The 21406-nt window shown below is 36.1% G+C and overlaps 2 protein-coding genes across 2 annotated transcripts; both read right to left on the reverse strand.

The window, feature by feature from the left end:
- Positions 1-258: 258 nt before the first annotated feature.
- Positions 259-10158, reverse strand: Sys1 (Sys1 golgi trafficking protein). Its single transcript, XM_080165229.1, has 7 exons — positions 10065-10158; positions 9515-9585; positions 9173-9240; positions 8756-8834; positions 2960-3006; positions 752-1165; positions 259-358 (listed from the first exon to the last, which is right to left on the reverse strand). The coding sequence occupies exons 1-6, from the start codon at positions 10153-10155 to the stop codon at positions 1051-1053; spliced, it is 471 nt and encodes a 156-aa protein (XP_080021355.1). The 5' UTR covers positions 10156-10158; the 3' UTR covers positions 259-358; positions 752-1050.
- A 173-nt stretch (positions 10159-10331) lies between these two features.
- Positions 10332-12481, reverse strand: LOC145322886 (uncharacterized). The gene is made up of 6 exons (XM_080165227.1): positions 12189-12481; positions 11707-11761; positions 11357-11442; positions 11136-11220; positions 10857-10941; positions 10332-10500 (listed from the first exon to the last, which is right to left on the reverse strand). The coding sequence occupies exons 1-6, from the start codon at positions 12275-12277 to the stop codon at positions 10355-10357; spliced, it is 546 nt and encodes a 181-aa protein (XP_080021353.1). The 5' UTR covers positions 12278-12481; the 3' UTR covers positions 10332-10354.
- Positions 12482-21406: the final 8925 nt, after the last annotated feature.

A 21406-nucleotide genomic window follows, 5' to 3' on the forward strand; every position in this document is an offset into this window, starting at 1 on the left:
ATTAGGTACGATACTTTCTCTCAAAGTGCTTATCGAGCACTAAACCCCCCTCCCCTCAACTGACTTTTGCTATGGACCCTGCAAGGCTTGTATCTTCGGGGATACCCAGTAGCCAACATAACCTAACCTAACCTAATAAACACACTAACTGAAAACTACCCACCCCCCATTTAAAGTTTATTTCCAAATAAGGGATGGAGGTTCTGTCCTCGACTAAATACTTACTTTTAGGAGAACCATCAAAAGTACAAACGTATAAAAATGTTGATAATTTCCTTGAGTATAGCCAGTGGTGCAGTGCAGAAAAGTGGGTGCAAGGATGACCGGATTCCCACCCACCACTCCCATGTTAAATAACCTAAAATTAAAGCACTGTTATTTCAATGAAGGGTGAAGAATGGAGCTTGGAGGTAAAGAAAAACCTACCTCCCCCTTCAAAACCTTTTTTGGCACTTCGAAAAAAAATATCAGAAAAATAACAAAAACTGTTGCTTTGTTAGGACAGGTTTTCTGACGGAAAATTTATCACTAAATATAGTTTAAATGCTTTAGTCTCTATACTACAAACGATAAAAAACCCAAAACTGAGAAATAATAGGAAAGGAATAGCTTAAAAAACTAAGGAATCTGGATACTTTGTTTTTCCCCCCTCGTTGGGTCTTGGCAATTAATATAAAAATATACATGCAGAAAACAAAGGGTAATATGTGCCCCATATGGAAAAATGCGGTAGTAGTGACTGTTTCTTTACCTGTATTGTAGACAGTATTATGCGCCACCTCCACACTTTGCCAAGTTTCATCAGGGACATACCAACTAACACTCAACATACCCATACACAGACGCACAAACAATACCAACTTGAAGTTCATTTTTAACCATTAATATCTTCAGATCACTTTGATAACTTAAAATCTAATTATTTTCTTTGTTTTTTTTCCAAAATAATATCACATTTAGAGAGATTGTTTCTGATTTTTATCACTGAGTTAAATTTTGGCGCCACAAATGTTTCCCGCCTTTTTTTTAGTCAGGTGATCAAAGACGATATCATAAATCAGTTTTTGGCGCCATATTGACAGGAATGCTTTGTAGCTCTGTACGCATGCAGAGGAACTCTCCAGTGACGCAGAGGATCATGGTGCTAACTAGATTGATCAACCACCTGAAATATATATATATAAAGGTGGAAAAAAACATTGATAAAACAAACCTGGATGGTCCAACGGACAAAGTAAGTTTTAATGCAGATACTCAGTGTACAAGCATAGAAAAATAAATCCCTACACCTGTTTGCATTAAATATATTTATGTATCACTATTAGGTATCTTGTTTATATAATGTATGCTCATTAAAATAGGGAATCTTCACACCAAAAATATCAGTCGTCTATATTGAATAACAGCCAAGAAAATTATCCTCCCCCTGTACCGTTTCTTACTGAAGGACCGGAATACTGACGCATAGCCATTTCGAATTATTGAGTAGCTTCGATACTGAAAAAAAACCAGGGATAAGGGATGGGAAACGTAGGAAAATATTATTTCAGGCCTATTTCAAGCCTAGGCCTATTTCTAGCCTAATAAACCAGTTTTGGGATAGCGCAGTGGTTCGTATAAAATGCTAATGAAAAAGCTGTGTGTGTGTGTGTAGATAAAGTATAGAATCAAATTCAGGTAGCTAGTTTAAAGTAAAAAACATAACTTTTTATAAACCTATATATTAATGGCTTTTGTTAAAATGAAGTTTTTTCTCTCCCAAAATTTTTTATCTTTTACTTTGGTAATTTGAACTGTCAGAAAGCTATCGTTGGGTTTCCCTCAGACAGATTTTAGTTTGTATTATTTGCATTTTTATTAATGAGTAAAAATTTTATTTAAAAATTTTATTGCTAATTAAAATTCAAAATAAATAAATAAATATGCACTTGGGTAACATTCTATCAAGTTCTTTGGATACTATACTGGATATAATGTAATGATATATCTGTACTGTGTTGTATTGTACAAAAATTAGGGTGAAGGTGTTGTATCATTTCCGTACTAAATTTTTAAAATTCAAAATACAACATCTAATTTATAAACTACCAAATGAAAATTCGTAGCTACCTTCTTTCCAAAAAAATAATCCCGTTATTTTTGTTTTTTCTATGTGGCCCTTTTTTAATGTTTAACTCTAAGCAGATTTAATAATTAAACTAATGTGATCTAACACCATTTATATTTATTTTTTCGTAGCAGACGAAATCATTATTTTTTCTATAATTGTCTGCTTCTAAAATTTCCGCCATCTGTGATCACCAATTGGCGGAGCCAATTGGTGATTGGTTGATACAAAACAAGCCCAAATCACAGAACACTATTGGTTTAGAGCGGTAGCCAATATGAGCCGTCCGCCAGTAAGGTCATTAAATTAGGCAAATGGTAAAAGTTGCATGATCCCTTTCAAAACCAGGCCGAGACCTAATTTATGGCCAGGTTTCCTATCCCTTATCCCTGAAAAAAACTATCTATCAATAAAGTTACTAATAAAATAATTGAAGAGCTTATTTGATTGGCAGAAAAGCTGAAAGTACAAATAATAAATATGCCTTCTAATTCAGAGAGAGAGAGAGAGGGGACAATGGGCTGTTTATTACACAAGTCACCAAAGTTTTACAATAACGTTTTTTATTTGTTGGCTTAATAACTTTGGAGACTTAATTTTGATTGGATATTTAAGAAGTGTTTAAACATTTCAACCACTTATTTTAATCTACAGAAGGGGAAATTTTGTGTGTCATCATTAGGGATGTACATTAATTTATCGGCCATTGTCTTATTCTTTTAGATGCATCTAAGTAGCATGTGAATGCAAATAAATTTTTGAAAAACTTCGAAAGAAATTTCATACTATTTTATAATATGCAGTGCGCCTAGCCTGACATAGTAGCAGTAAAGGGAACAATTTAATACTTACCAAGAAAAAGTAGTTGGAAAGCTCCCGTTGTAATATATACACGCAATCTAAACAAACAATATTAATTAAAGACGATTTTTGCCGTGTGTAAATTCGTATGATATAAAGTTCAAACTTTGACCGCTAGATGTCTACATATTATTTTACTTTCAATAAAATTTCATGTATTTTTACTATTAGTAATGTAAAAAAATAAGAATACTAATGAAAAACATTTAACATACAATATAATACAATAATATAAAGATTTAATTGTAATTTGAATAAAACCATGATTTAGTACATATAAAAAATTAATGATATAAATATTGCAATTTTCATATCACACAATCCTTTCTCCTGCGGGAGGGTGGGATGGGTTATCATTAAATATCTGAAAATTGATTCTGGAAGCAACAAAAGAAGTTGCAATTAAAATTGGAAAGACATATAGGTGGTTTAAGTTTCAATATCACACTATTCAGTCATGATAATCCAAAAAAAAATTTCCTTATTTCAATAAGTTATCTAGATGAAATGATTCCTTCAAAGGAAAACTAATATTGAAAAATGTTTAAAATCAATGGATGACAACTAATTACAACAAGAGCAAAATGAGGGAATACTAATGTTCATTGAAATCTCAACCTGAATACAGTTGAAAAAGTCGTGGTTACTTTTTTAATAACAAGGATGAAAACATCCATAAAAGCGAAGCACTGAAACGGCAGGACAAACGGACATTAACACTTATATATTGTCAGAACTGAATAATGAGAATATAAATGTATAAGAGTCGAAGCAAAATTGTAAGTAAATTTGTTGAAAACAGCTTTATACAGTAGACTATATAAGTTTGAAGGAATTTTAATTAATATAATAGTTTTGAAATCTGCATAAAATTTTAAGGGTTTTTTATTAAATTCGTTTTTTATTTAATTCTTTATTTAACGGCGCAAATACGATTTAAGTTAATTTATTTTGACCAATAGGAAAGCTAGATTGAAACCTACCCGCGCTCTAATTGGTTGAATGATGTACGACACTTAAGCTTCTCCAATCAGAGCGCAGATAGTTTTCAATCCACCAATCACAGATGTCAAAATTAATTAACTTAAATCGTATTTGCGCCTTTAAATAAAGAATTATATAAAAAACGAATTTTATAAAAAACCCTTAAAATTTTATGCAGATTTCAAATCTATTATATTAATTAAAATTCCTTCAAACTTATATAGTCTATTATACAGGATAATGTTTATGGACATACTTACATATTTAATATTTAGGAATTGATTATAGAGTTGCTTCGCTTATAACATTATAATTTGTTGACCCAGGAATCAATATACCAAAAATCAGATCAATCGGATGATTAGATCACATAAAAATTTGTTGTTAAAAAAGTAAAAAAATCAACATGTTTAAAATGGACGTACGGAAATTTTGGTAATAATTATAGAGTTGCTACGCTTTCTAAATCGTACCTAACTACTAAAGGAATAACCATGCAAAATTTGGAATCGATAGGACAATTCTAACATGCCTAAATTAACGAAAAAAGCTATCCGTTACGGACAGACGGACGGGCCTACCCTAATTATAGAAAGCTTCGCTTTTAAAAAGATTAACAACTAAGAGAACATCCAAAGATAGCGAAGCTTCACCCCAATAACAAGACTTGCACTGACCCAACTCCCTCATCGTTCTTTTGAATTAAATAGAAAATATAAGGGAGATGGATTAGGTAGTTTTGATTTTGCCGTGTGTGTGTTAAGTCGTATTATATGAAGTTCAAACTTTGGCCGCTAGATGTCTACATAATATTTTACTTACATTGAAATTTCGTGTATTTTTCCCATTAAAATATATAAACATTTAAGATTACAAATGCAAAACATTAAAAATACAATATAATATAATGATCTAGAGGTTTAATTGTAATTTAAAACAAAGTACTGATATAGTGCATTTTCAAAAAGATTAATATAAAAATTGCAACTTCCTTAATTACATACATATAAATATAAAACTAATACGTTAGATGATCATGATTCTGGAAGCAACAAAAGAAGTTGCAATTAATTTGACAAAGTAAGGACTGTTAAGGAGAACCCAAACGGTTCAGCGGTTAGCGAGATCCTTCGGTACACACAAACACACATCCTGTTACTTTAGTATGGATTATAGGTAAGGCACTATGTGCCCAGCCAATGCAAAAACTCCAAGATTAAAAAAAATGCACTTTTGAATATTGACCAATTTTAAAGTTTTAGGTTAATCTTTGTCATATTTGAGAAGGATTCCCAAAGCTAGAGGTGAAAATATCAATTACTTATAATTTTACAGCTTCGAGAAGTAGCCTACCTAAATATTTAGGATTTTGTAATAAAGCCTGGCTATTGAAATTACATTTTATATGCAAACTTTAAATTATCGTCAAACTACCAAAAATTGAGCTACAGTAATATGTTATACCTTTTTTGAAAGCTTATTGAATATACTATACGATTTTAAATTAGTTTTTATACGGTTACCTATAAAACTTATGAAAAAATTGATGTCAAAGCATTCCCCCTTAAAGAATCAGGAATTATAATATTTTGTAATGATACTCTCAACTTCAAATAGTTTGATCTTTTTTCAGCTAACGATGCCGCATATCAGACCTTTACACATGTTTAACCAAGGCACTCAGTGAATGAATCCCGTTGGTTTCAATGGCGGCATCGTTAGCTGAAATTTTTTTTCCGCATTTTTGTAGGAGCGGTCGGACCCATTTTATAGCAATTTTTACACAAATTAAAATACCTTTTTTTTTACAAATAATTTTATCGTGATATTTATAGTTCTCGATGCAATTTTTTGATACAATCCCTTATTTTTATTGCTTAAAGTCTTTAAAGGATATCCTCGCCCCCCCCCCCTCACCCCCGGAGTTTGGGAGGAGGCCCCCCATGCACACGCCTAGAAATATTCATTTAAGCTATGTAATCGAACCTGTTGCTTCTAATCAATTACCATTCTTTTTAAATCAAATGAATAATATCTTAAATGTTTCAATTTGATAAAACTAAAACCTATTCCAATCCATATGCACGCCCTAATGAATTAAAGGAGTTAAGCAAACTTGTAAAGAAACTAAAAGATTTAAGCAAATTTGTTAATAAATGTATGAAGGCCTAGGGATCTAAAGGGATAAGAGAATGGCAGATAAATTGATGTACATTACCAATAATGATACACAAACTTACCCTTCTGTAGATTACAATTATTGGTTGAAAAGTTATGACACTCAACTTATATACAAATAAGAAAATGTTATTATAAAACTTTGGGGACTAGAGTGATAAACAGCCCAATGTCCCCTTCCTTCCTGATAAAGGCCCTATTGCAGACAATCAATCCTTTGATTGCAAGGCCTTTGGATTAAAGTTTTTAGTGCTTTTGGGGTGATTTGTGATATATTTGCTTTTATTTTTAAACAAGGATTGCTTTGTCTATAAGTAGCGCAGCAATAATAATAGGTCAATTTTTTAATGAAAAAGAATTAACATGTTTCCTTGTTTATAGTTATTAATAGGGATGGGAATCCGTCGAATTTTTGGGCCGGATTTTTTTTTTTCATTTTTACCTGTACAGAGAGGACCTGGAGGCCTGGAGCTCCGGAACCTGGAGGCCTATCCAAAAAATCTTAAAACTTGGGAAAATTCATCATATAAGAATGATTTTATCCCTAATAACCTATACTCTCAGTCCAAAGATAAAGCCTATACTCCCTGTTTACGCAAATGTGTCAAAACTTCCCCCCCCCTTATTAAAATTTGTTATGTAGAAAATTTTTTTTGATCTTTGCCTAAAAACAGAGGGAGTTGTAAGAAAAAAGACGGTAATTTTAGCCTACCAATTTAGAATCCGGAATCCGCTATAAAAAACGGATTCCGGATCCGGATTCGGATTCCAAAATTGGCCGAAAATTGGGCGGATTCCGGATTCGGATTCCGGATCCGGATTCCCATCACTAGTTATTAATGTCAACAAATCCTGGGATCTAAAGGGATAAGTTAATGGCCGATAAATTGATGAACTTACAATGATACACAAAATTACCCCTTCTGTAGATTACAATTAGTGGTTTAAACGTTTGGACATTTAACATTTGAAAAAAAACAATTAAAATTCAGTAAAAGCCCCTAAAGTGGCTAAACCAATGGATAATAAAACGTTATTATAAAGCTTTGGGGACTAGTGTAATAAACAGCCCAATGTCCCCTCCCTCCCTGAAACAAATCAATTGATATTCATATATAAGTATTTCATTGATAATTTATTTAAGGGGGGGGGGGGGGGGGGGTAAAATGTGGTGACTTGAAACACGACATACCAGCAATTTTATTTTGGGCACTACTCCCTTAGTTTTAGAGATAATTGGGTAAAATATTTTGTGTTGTGTCACCAATCACCCCAAGTTTTGGTATCTTCATTTTCAAATTCTCATTTATCAAGGTATATCTTAAATTCAGTGCTTCTCCTGTGCTTTTAAGATATTGGATCCAAATCTTTTTAGGGTGTCACTAATCACCCCAATTTTATGTATCTTTGAAAAAAAACGGCGGCGGGCCTGCCGCTCCCGCCGTTTTCAGCCGCCGCCGCCAAATTTTTTTTTGCATTTCTCGCCAAATTAGGCAATTTGGAATCATTTGAGATAATGTTGTTTTTTGGCGGCGGAAAATGGCGGTTAACGGCGGGAGCGGCGATCCTGCCACCGTTTTTTTTAACCCTTACAGATCGGGCCCCTATTCCCACCTTAATAGATCGGGGGGGGGGTCATATTGACCCCCCCCTCTATCTCGGCTCCTGTTACAGTTAGAGACATAAAATTTTTTTCTGGTGATTCATGTGTATTTTTAGAGAAAATTACTTTTACTAGTCATAGCGGTCAGACCGCTCCTTAGCCGCTTTTTAGCGGCCAGCCGCTAAATATTAAAACAGCTGTAGAGCGGCCAATTTTGCAGCTAGGATGACCAAATTTTAGGACGATCTTTTATTTTTCATAACAAAAAAATTACTTTTTCAGATCATCGCCGAAAAACGGCAAATAACGGAAACCGCCATTTTCGGCGGTTACGGCGGTAAAACGGCGGTTGGCGGCGCCAATTAATATTTTTATCTGTTTACTGTTGCTCAAGGATATACCAAAAAAAATTATAGGTCTCTAGCTGTAATAGAAGCCACGATATTCATGATATATGTCTGTAGTAAAAGCCGGACAAAAATCGGTCATAAAGTCGGTCAGGGAGCGGTCAAACGGTCATAACACTCCAAATCATTGATATCTAAGTATTCACCAAAAAAATTTTAGGTTTCTACCTTATAAACAAAAGTCATAATGTAGAAATTAAGATTTATTTAGAATTTTTTCTAAATTTGGTTCCACCTAACCGACTTTGACCGGACGCCATGACCGACACAGACCAGATATCCTTATAAGATCAACTCTTGCCGACGTATAATTACTAAACTTAAAAAGTCATGAAGTCACAACTCTCTATCTTACCTACAAAAAAAATGACATTGAAAAAACAGAGGGGGGGGTCAATATGACCCCCCCCCCGATCTGTAAGGGTTAAAGATACAAAAACTTGGGGTAATTAGTGACCCAACCCAAAAGATTTTACCCAATTTGAAGCAAAATTAACAGAACTATGAGTTTTTGTTTTATATTGGAATTCTGGGCACATAGTGTAAGGGGGGGGGAGGGAGGTGTTCAGTGCTCAACAAGATACTTTCAGGGAAAACCCCACTTGAAATACTTACCAAATGCAGTAAGTAAACTGTACAGGCAAAATCCAAGCACAGTTTTGTTCGCTGGACAACGTACCATAGACCAAGAGAACTGAATAAAAGAGGTTATTTCAATAATTCTTTAAAGGGTGTTTGTATTAAGAGGTGGGGGGGGGGGGGGGTTGTGATATCTAAACTTAAACAGTAAGCACATATTTTTCTAGCTTTTTTTCCCCCAAGGATGGGGGAAAATGTGTTCAAACCTCTTTATTTGTTTACCCTTTTCACATATTTTTTTACTCCCCCCCTTTAACAGGGTCAAATTTCCAGAATATACAGCCCCTAATTAACTATATGAATTTTTAGCTTTCTATGATATTCATAAATATACTTACTAGATAGGTACTTGGATTACGAGATTGATATAAATAATTTCCCCCAAATTCTTACCAATTTAATGCTGTGAAGACAAAAGATGCAACAACAATCTTTCCATTAAATGAACTAAACTGTAGCTCCTGCAAAATTTTTAAAAAGATATTACATTAAGATTCGTTATTTCGTGTTGGAATTGTCCTATTGTTTTTAACCTTTGCATGATAAAATTTGTAAAAAAGAAACAATATAAAAACCTTAGCAACTGGATATTATAATCATTAACAAAAAGTCCATGAAAATCATATTGATTTTTAGCTCCACGACACCAAGTAATGATTGACGTTTATCCCTGCGCCTTTTTATTTGTTTAGCTTCGCTTTTATGTATGTTGTCATCTTGTTTTAAATGCTCTACCTGATATTTAAAAACTTGATCTAAGGATTTGTCGTTTCCAGATACCAGATCAAATAGTGACAACCACAGTCCTAAATAAATAATAATAATAATAAGGAAACCAGTTGGTTCATAGATTAATATCTTTAATAAGTGGAGGAGTAGTTACAGCGATTACTGAGGAAAGTAATTAGGTTATTAGTCAGATACTAAGCAAACATTCCTTCGAAATCTTAGTTTCCTTTTAGTTTTGAAAGATTCCATCGTTTGGGATTCATTAGGTAATAAAGCAATATTTAAGCAAATCAATATCTATCTCTATGTCTATATCTTTTCGCTACATTTAAAAAAAACTTAAGTCAATACAAAAAACTCATTTTTAGTTCTATGGGCCTAGAAGTAGCATTATTTTATTGAGGCGGGATGATTTTTAGCTACGCTAGATATTATTTTTAAAAAATTCTGGCTATGAATGCGGATCTAAAACCTCCTCTATCTACCAGTACTTCCTCTTTTGTGCCCCTAGAGGTTTGCAGGAGCTTAGTAAATACATAAAAAATTAATGTGATACCTAGTGAAACATAGAAAACACACTGTAGAGTAAGAATCTGACTTATTATCATCCATGGATCCCATACTGTGTACCTAAACTGGCCGGCCATTCTCAATTCATTTCATATTTCTGAAAAAAATAGGCAAAACTTAACTTTGATATACAAAGCATAAAAAATAGCAACAAAATAGTAACAAAGTCAGTCACAGGTATCAAAAGAAAATACTGATCCTTTCCTCTAATCAAAAGTGAAGAAAACAAAAAAAATTACTAAATATGAAGGCATCAAATGAATTTAGATCGCCATTTCAATTTAACTGCGAAGAACAGTATTCAACAAGAGCGTGGTAAGGATCTAGACAGCGTAGAACATCTTCGACATAATCTTCAGAGCAGCAGTCTTCACTTGCTTGTATCCAGGTTTCACCGCGTAGAAACTCTTGTTCCAATATTCCTTAAAGAGTACAACAGCTTATCAATAACTCTTGGTATGGTCAGCCAGGCCTATGACCTGAGAAAAGAACATCTCAGCTATTGCAGACGTACAATCCTTTGATTGCACGCGGGAAAACGGGACCTTATATTTATATCTTATATGACATTTTTCTGCTTCTAAACCAAAGAAGTTATATTTTTTCAACGCATAATCACTAATCTTATGAGTGCTTATAGATAAATATTTTTCTGAGAAAAAGAGGTAGGAAATCTGTCTGTTATAATATGTGCTAGTATCCAAACTTTTCAACCAATAATTTCCATTTACAGAAGAGGTTATTACGTTATCTATTTATATCCCAGGAAAAAGTATACCTGCCATTATTAGAGAAGAAATTGAAGTAGACACATCATTCTTTGTCAAGGTTACGACAACAAACTCTTGATTTTCACTTGCCTCCTAAACAATCAAAACAGAAATCATTTTACAAAATACTCAAATTTTGTTACTTATTAGTAATATATGTATTTTTGAAGCAAAAATTTTCATTTTAAGTGATATGCATTGGTAAACTTCTCTGTACCTAAGAACAGGACAATAAGTACCTAGCTACATTGAGCTTTTAAAAAATAATTCATGATAATATTAATCACCTGTATTAATGGAATGAAATCCGTGGTTCTAATGGGCAGGAAGGGCATATTAATCAAGCAGAAATGTAGTCCAATGATTTCTTTTCTAAAATAAAAAGTTATTTGGGTGAGTTTTGACGGACCCCGCTTACAGCTTTTGAACAAAATAGCGGCTGGGGTCTACTATTAACACGAGAAAGAATACTTTATTGAACAAAAAACATTTTAAGAATTTATATTACCTTATCATGTCCGCAAAAGTCTCTAAAACAGTAATACTCTTTGGGGTCAAATTCACCAAAAATTTTGTTTCATCAATGAAATCTTCCTACAATATTATAAGTCATCTTACAAAATGTTTGAAGCAATAAATCTAAGAATCTCTGCAGTGATTAAGTTGTACTGAAAAATCATGTAGGACGTAGGTATCATATCGTGTTAGAGATTTTCTAGAAATATGAAAATAAGAATTATAAAATTAGTCCCTGTTTTGTTTGCCCGGGGCTTCAGCCCCACAGGTCTAACAAAACTGGAATAAATTTCATAATTATTCATTCTACTATCCGCGAAAAGCTATATTAAAGAACTATACCTGGTCTTCGTCGTCAGAATATAAATCACGCGCCAAATTTTGAGCTTTCCTCACTCTAAACAAAAATCCATAGCAGCTAAAACTATTAAAGGTGACGAAGTTAAAAGTTACAGGTGCTTATTGGTTAGGTAAGAAACACTTTTTTAAAAAATCAGCCGTCCATCTTTGTAAACGGATAAGTAAACTACGTTCCATCGTTTTTTAAGCCCGTCGCGAGCACTGAAACAACCTCTTACTTTAGGCAAAAAATCGAGGATTTTATTTTCAATGCCTAACCCCTGCGGGACGCCCTAACCCTGGAGGACTACCCAGTACCCTATTGAACATAACCTAGCCTAACCTAAAGCAATAAACAAACATACGAAAAACCATTCTTTCTTTGTTCATTTTACTTTAAGAATGGGAGGGTTTTGTACCCAACATTGCACTTTAAGGAAAACACCAAAAAATCTTTCTTTAAATGCAATAACAAATTTTCATACCCTTGGTCTTGACTGCTAGTTTTCTGTTGTGCAATTAGAATGTGTGTTGGAATGATTTTTCTTGTATTCCCTGGCAAGTTCGAACCCATTAATTCCCTTTTCCTTACACCAGAGAATGAGTGTGTTACGCGGCATTCCTAACTATCTCCGCGCTTCGCTTGTAAACAAACAAAGGCGCGCACATTTTTTCCTTGTTGATTCCCATGTGAAGAGCTACGTGAATAAAAATAATGTATTGGATGGATATACATGCGCTCTAATCCGTGGAAGATCTCAAATAAGCCTTCCTGCTTAGTTTGACATCATAATGTGGTAAGAATTTATCTTAATTCTTAATAATAAGCGTAGTATGGTATATTTTTACGAAGAAATTTAAAACATTAATTTTTCAACAAATAGACCATTTAACTGCTAACTTTTGACATACGAATATTTTCCTTAATTTTATTGATCATTTGAATCTAAAATTATCAATTTCTGATGCTATTTAATATGTTTCGTGCCAATTTAAAGTTTTTTAGAAATTTTATATTTTTAATTAAATTGAAATCACGCAACCTCGATATACAAAAATAATAAACCATTAATGCTATGTAATTAATCTTTATATTTTTGTTTTAGTTTCACCGTTTTCATGGTAATAAATACACATTTGTAAACATTCACATGTTGGTCATTCGGAGGGCTTGGAGATTAAGATTTCGTGTACGGCAAGGCATGCGTACCGAAACAATGAAAACGAGACAGAACAGATGCGGCTAAGAAAATATCTGTGAAGTTTTGTGAATGTGTTGGTTGTGATACCTTACCACACACTATTATAATCGTAATCAGTACAGTTAATTATTGTGACAATCATGGGTCCTAAAAAGAATAAAGGCGCTCAACTGGGACTACGGCTGCGCCCAGCCGTCGAGGCCCTAACCAGTGAACTAGATAAAGTGATGAAGTTGGTCAGTGAATCTTCAGAGCTTGATGTTAGACATTTCACTAAGGAGTCAATCCTTGTCCATGACAAGTTCGAGACATTCGATAGCATTATGGTCGGTTTTAGCAAGCTTGGTGTGAGAATCCAAGAGCTTGAGGAGTTTAGTGACATTTATTCTAATATAATTACTGTGCAAAAAGATTATAACGCTCTGAAAGATGCTCTAGATGCTATGGAGGAGCTTAGTGACATTCAAAGTGTTGTTGATTTAGTTGGTGATAATTTGCCTGACCATAAGGCTGAACTATATGATCGTTGCTTAAAGATTGTGAAGGTTATTAAAGGGTCATACTTTCCCTTACCAGAACCAATTATAAACACTTTGTCTGCTTTGATGAAACGGCTGGCCGAGGTTAAGCTTGAACCTGTGAAGCCGCCTACAACGACGGCGGGTGCTTCGACAGCATCGCCATTTGTGTCGCCGTTTGGCACACCACAGTTCGGCACCGGTTCTATGTTCACGCCAGGATATATGAATCGTGTCGACGAACGTCTTCTTCCAAGCTTTGACGGCTCAGAGTCAGCCTACGTAAGTTTCAAGGACAATTTTAAAAAGCTTACCGTAGGACAGGACCCGTCATATTTACAGTTATTGTTGAGCAGTGAAAAGGTCTGCAAAAATAAAGAGTTAAGACTTCAGTTAATTCAGATTCAATCACATGAATCTCAATGGGCTTACCTCGACGCACGTTTTAAGTCCAAAACACGTCAGATGCTCTGCCTTTTCAACCAATGGGAGAAGAAGCCTAAACTGTCGGACTCCAACCAGATTGTAACAGTCTTAGCAGAGTTTGGTGGTGCAGTTAGCCAGCTCGAGCAGCTGACTAAAGATGATGATGATGAGGAAGTCACCACAAGCCAGTGGTTGACCATTATTCTTTTGGAAATGTTATCCAAAAAGTTGCCACGTGATTTCCAGGACAAGCTCAACCTGGCGTTGGGCTCGATGGATACCCCAAATATTCCTAAGCTGTTGAAGATTATAGAGGAACAGCGTGGCGCCATTTCATAGAGAAAATAATAAAAGAGAGGAATCGAGGTATTTGAAGGACTAAAATAGGCAGTGGGCCTAGAGGCCTATATTGAGCAATTGCCGCGCTGAATTTTTAATGTTATTCCACCACTTTTCAAATGGGAATATCTTAAAATTAAATGTAATTTCAAGACAATTAAAGTTGCTGTTTGAAGCATACATCTGATTTTTATAGGATGATATAGAAATATTTTGAATTATCATCCATTCTGATGAAACCTGATGAAAGAATATAAAATTATCATTATTAATTTTTCATGACTTTGCTACTGACTTTAATCATAACACTCATTATTAGCTTATAAGATTTATATTGCAGTCTATCTAACTTTTATTTCTTAATAAATAAATGTTTTTGCTAATTTAATATGAACATTTGATTGTAAATTATAATAATCAGTTTTTTAGTGCCATCTAGCTTTGGATATAGAACTAGAATATCAAAGCGTTCATCAATTTTTATTTTGCCTGTATTTTTCTTGTTTTGGATTTTTGTCACTAAAGGGCCAAACCCTGAGGGGTAAATAGTATCACTTGAAAATGTTTAAAATATTGTAAAAACGAGTATTGTCTTAGAAAGAACATAGATAGCATTACAGATTATTCACTTATTTAGATTATTCAGTTATGAAATTTTTTATTTAATATTTAGCCTTAGTTTTAATGTATGTCTTTGAAGAAGACAACTAGCAAACCTGGTGGCTAAGAGCTAAACTATTAATATTTTATTAGTAAACATTTTAAAGTTTTATCATGTTAATTAGATTTAAATATTACATTTAGGCTAATTTGAAAAAAAATAAATTTGTGATCATAAAAGGTGAACCCTCCTATTTTTAAACTAGGCGAAACATACTTTTCTGCTGCACTAAGACCGTCCGCGGCTGTTTGTTTTTTAAGATTCTAAATCAAATTGTATTTTAAATATTTTCTTAAAATTTTTTTTAAAACATAATAAAATACAGAAAAATAATAATAATTGATAAATAAATTTTTTTTATTTTTTTTTTACATATATAGAATAGGTTATGATTAAGATGCAAAAAGCCGCGGACGGTTTAGATAAATAGCAGACAAATTATTTTACTAGGGGGGAAGTAATATTTTACGATGAAATTGGGGTGAGTATTCGTCCTCTTATCCTTTTTCCTTATGCGCCATTTTGATGAGGTGTTCAATCGATGTAGACACCCCCTCCAAGAAGAAAGGTAATCCTGCGGCCGCAGCTACAGCCGTTGGTAAACCTGGGTCTCCAGCTAAGACCAAGAAGAAACAGCCTTGCCCGTCGGAAGGTTGTAACTCTGATCACCTGTTGTTTAAGTGCTCCAAGTTTAGGGATATGTCTGTTCCTGAACGCAAAGTCTTCATCAAGAAGATAGGCGCCTGTTTGCTCTGCTTACAAAAAGGGCATCGGGTGGCCGATTGTCCCAGAGCCGATAAGCTTGGCAGCTGTACCATTGACAGTTGCAACCAGCCTCATAATTCATTATTACATGAATCAGTTGCTAGTGGACAAGTTGCGGCAGTGTATGAATCACAATTGTTTAGCAAGAACAATTTTATGCTGATGTTGCAGCAGGTCCCGGCGTTGGCGGCTGACAAACGTCAAGTCACCGTCAATGCCATGTGGGACAGTGGAGCAAATTTGACGTTGATTTCTAGAAGTATTGCCAAGAAGTTAGAGTTGCCATCAACTGGTCGCACAGCTACTATTTCTCTGGCAGATGGAAAGAGCCAAGCATGTCCTACAGTCAAGATTTGTTTGGTTGACCGCAACCGGAATTCACATATTCTGGAGGCGGCGGTAGTGCCCAGCATTGGTACTGAAGAAGGGTTGCGTTCTATTGATCCTACAGCCGCCGCCGACATTTTCAACATGAAGCCTGATAATTTTTCTATGGTCGACGGCAAGATTGATGTTTTAATCGGCCATTTAACACCAGCTATGTTCCCGTGTGCAGATAAAATGGTTGGTGATTCTAGACTGTACAGAAGCTTATTTGGTACAGGCTATTTAGTTGTGTCTGCAGATGGCAGGACTGTTGCTAATCCTGTCGCCTGTAAAGCTGTGAAGTTGGAGGTCAGCAAGATGGAGTTCCTGAGTACTGAGAGTTTGGGAATACAGCCGCCATCAATGTGCAGCGGTTGTAAGAACTGCCGTCATTGCGCCGCCATAGCCGCCGGGCAGTCCGCCTTGGATGTGCGTAAGCGGCAGCTGATTGAAGAAGGTCTGACATTAGATCTTGAGAACCATGTTTGGACGGCTTCATATCCCTACAAGCAGCCGCCAAGTGTGTTATTTGACAATTCAGAGCAGGCCTATAAGATCTGCTTACGTGACCGGCAGAGAATGATTAAAAAAGGTGAATACAGCACCTTCTGCCAAGTGTTTCAAGAAGCTGTGTCTCGTGGAGTGTATCAGAAAGCTTCGCCAGAAGACCTAGCTTATACTAAGCCCGTGTATTATTCGAGCCTAGTCTGCGCATATAAAGAGTCTATTTCCACGCCCTTGAGGATATGCGCCAATTCTAGCCTCTGCTGCAAGGGGCTAAGCCTCAATAGTATTATGATGGACGGCCCAGTTCCATTATATACTCTGATGCACAATCTTATCCGGTTCAGAAGTTATAAGTGTGCATTCGTGGCTGATATTCAGAAGTTCTATAATTCATTATTAGCTACCTATGAAGATTCTCAGCTGAAACGTGTTTTTTTCGCTGATACAGTTGATGGAGAGCCAGAGGTCTACCTTACCAAAACCATCAACTTTGGTGAGGCCTTGGCTGGAGATATGGCCGTGACCGCCCTCAGACTCACTGGTCGTATTTTTGGTGGACGTTCCCAGCAGGATGTTCAAGATGTTTATGGATCTGAGAAGATTAGAGGTTGTGACGTTGTAGCCCAGCAGGATGTGTGGAGAGATGTTCAGCAACCACTCAGTTCCTAATTTATTTTGTATCAAGATCCTCCATCGGTCAAATTGGAGACTTGTACTTACGTGGATGACTGTTTGAGCGGTCATAACAGCAAACCTGAAGCTGTCCAGCTGGTCCAAGAGCTGGAGGATATGATTGCACCTGGCAATTTCAAGTTTAAATCTGTTGTTTATTCTGGAGATGATGTTGACAGTGTAAAAGTTCTGGGCCTTGTATGGGACCCTAAACAGGATAAGTTGTTCCTACCTGTCAGAGCCAACCACGGCGAGAAGATTAAGGGTAGAAAGTTACTGGAGGATCTGGATCTGGAGGACCTCTGGAGAAGTCTACCTGAGTTGATAACTAAACGTGAAGTTTGGAGAATTGTGCAACAACTTTATGACCCAATGGGTCTAGCAGCGCCATTGCTGCTTAAATCCAAGCTTTGTCTACGCTCAGTTTGCATACATGGATGCAACTGGGATGATGTTATACCTGGAGAGTTGAGGTCGGAGCTCGTGTCCAGCCTCCAGGACCGTTCGGCACTTGGAAATGTGTCGTTTAGACGTTCGATGGTTCCTGATAAGCCGTTGGGGCTTCCAATGCTTGTTGGTTTCTGCGATGCATCTAACCAGGCCTATGCAGCCATCACCTACCTGAGATGGCCAGTTCCTGGAGGATATGATGTAGTTTTGTGTTGCGCCAAGTCACGTGTCGCACCAGTGAAGATTGAGTCTATACCAAGGTTAGAAATGCTTAGTTGTCTAATTTTGGCAAGGCTTGTGGATACTGTTGCCAGAGCCCTACCTTTCAACATTTCTGGCAAAGTGTTTTTTAGTGATAGCAGCTGCGCCCTAGCTCAGCTATCCAGTGACAGTGTTATGTTAAATGTTTTTAACAGTCATCGTGTTTCCAAGATACAACAGTTGACGAGCCCTGAAGATTGGAGATGGGTTCCAACCCAGCACAACATTGCCGATCTGGCAACGCGTGGTTTGTGTACGATTGAGGATGTACAACCTGGATCTACATACCAGGAAGGTCCAAGCTGGTTGCGCCTGGAACAGGACCAGTGGCCCGTTAAGACGGCGGGTGAGGTAAATGCATCCATTCCCGAGAGCGAGCTAAATCCCAAGATGGCGAAGCTCAAGGTAATGTTCACACAGGTAGTGGACAATGATTTTTGGAGGTCTCTGGCAAGAAGGACCTACAGGCAGGCAAGGAGGACTGTGGCCGCAGTTCTTAAGGCTGCCAACTGCTTTAAAACGCTACTTATCAAGAAACGTGGCGTTGCAGCAAATGAGGATGGTGTTAGCAACAATGATAGTTCTAAGTATCATGAGAACTATACTTTCACAAACACATACATGGATTCTGTTTGTGACCTGTTTTTGACTTCCTTCAACCAAGAGGAGGAGATGACCATGGACGCCGAAGGGAAATTTGACTCCCTTCAACCGTATCATCACAAGGTCCAGGTTTGTTGGCCCATTGTGGGTCATGATGGATGTTATCCTCTTAGGACATTTACAATATTGAAAATGTCCGGGAGAGGAGATGAGGCTCTTGAGGCCGCTGCTGGAGGCCCCAGGAAGATTATGAAGGACAGCCCAGGTGTTGTCTTGCTCAGCCGCCACAACAGGCTGGCGCGGCTCATCCTTCAACAGTCCCACGATGAATTGGGGCATGGAGGCCATCGTAAGACGTTGGCGCAAAGCCGCAGGTATGCATGGATCACACATGGCCGCATGGAGGCTATGAAAGTGGTCAAGAGTTGTGCTGCATGTTCCATTGAATATGCCAAGCGTTCGAGTCCCGCAATTGCTAATATTCTGCCAGATCGTGTCGAGCCCTCTGTGCCCTTCAAGGAGGTGCATATGGACCTTGCGGGGCCGATCGAAGTTACGAAGCCTGGCGTTGGTACCAGGAGTTCCAAGACCAAGTACAAAGTTTGGTTGTTGATTGTGGCCTGTAGATTTACACAGGCTGTGTTTGTTGATGTGTTGACTGATTATTCAACTGAAGCCGTGCTGGTCGGCTTGAGAAAACTTCAGGCGTTTTACAATATGCCTAGAAGGGTTACCACAGACAGAGGCACCAATATGGCCGGTGCCAAGCGAATTATGGATGAACTTTTGAAGGATACCCGAATGCATTTTGAATGGCATCTGGTGCCCACCGCAGCACACTCGTTCGTGGGTACTGTGGAGAGGCAGGTTGGGCTGGTCAAGCGTGTGTTGAACAAGAAGTTGGCTGGTGCTACTGTAACCTTCAATGATTTATTGGTATTGTGTGCTGAGACTGCAAAAGTCTTGAATTCTAAGCCATTGACCTATGCCACCCAAGGAGATGACGTCAATTGCTGGAGAATAATTTCACCTGCTGATCTGTTAGGCGGCAGGACCAACGATGCAATCTGCACCTTTGAGACAGGTTGTAAAGAGCCCATCACCAGGAGGCTGGAGAACTTGGAGGAGTTGACCCGTCAGTTCCATCAGGTGTACAAGGAGCAGCTCATGCCTGAGCTACTCAAGTCCGTCAAGTGGCGCAGCAACAAGGTGCTGCTCGAGCCGGGAGACGTGGTGCTGATCGACGATAGCACAAATTTGATGAAGAAGTTCAGATTGGGGCGTGTGGAAGAAGTGCGCCCAGGTGGGAGGACCGTGGTTTGCAAGTTCAAATTATCAGATGACGCAGCCGCCACGAGTAATGAGACTTCCGCAAGACGTCTGCTCAAGATCAATCTACCCAAAGTTTAGTATAAGTATCGTTCTTGTTTAACTTTGAATTTTATTTTTACGGTAGATTTATCAGATATTTTTTTCGAAAGACAAAAAACGCAAATTTTGACTCAATTTCGTTTAAACTTTCAAATCGACGCAAGATTTTTTCATTTGAAATGCAAACTTAAGTTATTTATACGTTTACGCAAGTTTTTTCAATGATTTAAGTCTTTCCGGGACCAGGGATTTTTTTCGCGGAAATTTTCCTAGGTACCTACGCAAATACGAACATTTTTATCCTTGTTTAATTGAAATTCGATATGATAAAAAGTAACACAATGAAATTTTTTACATCATACAAATATTTCTTTAAGATTTATTATAATCACATAGATAATTTAATATTACATATATATTAAAATTATTTCTATTTACCTTTTAACCGATGTACCTAAAGAAAAATGCAGATTTTTTCGTCTTGAATTAAGTAGATTCTTTGAGTTCGAAGATTTAAGCTTAATAAGACCGCTCTATAGTGTATCTTAGCTCTGTTACCTCGGCCAGACATACTACAGAACGGCAAAACTAAAGCATAAGATAATTTTATTTTGATTGCTTTGATTGATGATTCTAAAGTTTCTTGAATTATTCATGATTCTTTTAATTTTTGATTTGATTTAAACATCACTAATTATGTTTATTTTCAGTTGATGGAGCCCTGCGCCAGAAATCCTGTCGGAAATTATGCAGTATCAAAAAATTGTGATGGAAAGACATAACGTCCGTCAGGATAGCTGGAACATGGCATTATTAATATTTGAAAGATTGGTTAGTTTGTATCTTGAGGGGTTCATTCTAACTGAGGCCCCAAATTGCCTTAATTTTGACTGTATGAATATGTACAAGTTGCTTTCTTCTTAAAACAGAGAGAAATTGCAAACTCAGCATTTAGAGAAGTTCTTTTCTTATAATTGAGCTTTTGTTTTATTTTGGTAATTTAATTTGCATATTTCAATTGCAATTTTATTTTACGCAATTTTGATTCACGAAGATTTAAAATTATGAGATTTTAATTTTCCGATGTTTGATGATTTTTTCACAGTCATATTTTATTTAGATTTAAGTATCTATTTTATTAAACATGTTAGATTTAAGGATTTACCTATTTTATCTAAGAATGTCTAGATGTAAGCCCGAGTATTTTTCCGCTGGAGAAAATGCTTAATTTTGAGAAGTTTTTTATGAAAATTCTATTTTTCTTTTCTAGCAAAAAGATTTAGTAGAAAAAATGTCATTATTTAATCTTTCTTTCTTTTGATTAAAAGTTTGAGTTGATTATTTAATTATTGATGCGATTTTTAATATAAAAATCATTTGCCTATTATTATGTAGGTACCTAATCAAAGTTTAGGTACTATTGATTATTAATTCATGTATTCGCAATTACATGGTCTGTAATTCTAACTTTAATTGAGATTATGAGGCCATGATTAATGAGATGTGTGAGTGGTAAATGTGCATTTCATGAATGTTGAATGCTTTTCCCATTCCTTATTCCT

This window comes from Acartia tonsa, chromosome 6 (assembly GCF_053477335.1).
Source record: "Acartia tonsa isolate MP-2025a chromosome 6, ASM5347733v1, whole genome shotgun sequence".
Taxonomy (NCBI): domain Eukaryota; kingdom Metazoa; phylum Arthropoda; class Copepoda; order Calanoida; family Acartiidae; genus Acartia; species Acartia tonsa.

Bases quoted from the DNA above. Each gene is read 5' to 3' on its own strand.
- LOC145322886 (XM_080165227.1), bottom strand. From the start codon at position 12,277: ATGGGTTCGAACTTGCCAGGGAATACAAGAAAAATCATTCCAACACAC. The intron at 11,443-11,706 runs GTATAGTTCTTT...ATAATATTGTAG, and splicing joins ATTCTGACGACGAAGACCAG to GAAGATTTCATTGATGAAAC. The intron at 11,221-11,356 runs GTAATATAAATT...TTTTTATTTTAG, and splicing joins ACTTTTGCGGACATGATAAG to AAAAGAAATCATTGGACTAC.
- Sys1 (XM_080165229.1), bottom strand. From the start codon at position 10,155: ATGGCCGGCCAGTTTAGGTACACAGTATGGGATCCATGGATGATAATA. The intron at 9,586-10,064 runs GTATCACATTAA...TTATTTATTTAG, and splicing joins TGTTTTCTATGTTTCACTAG to GACTGTGGTTGTCACTATTT. The intron at 8,835-9,172 runs GTAAGAATTTGG...TCTTTTATTCAG, and splicing joins GTCTTCACAGCATTAAATTG to TTCTCTTGGTCTATGGTACG.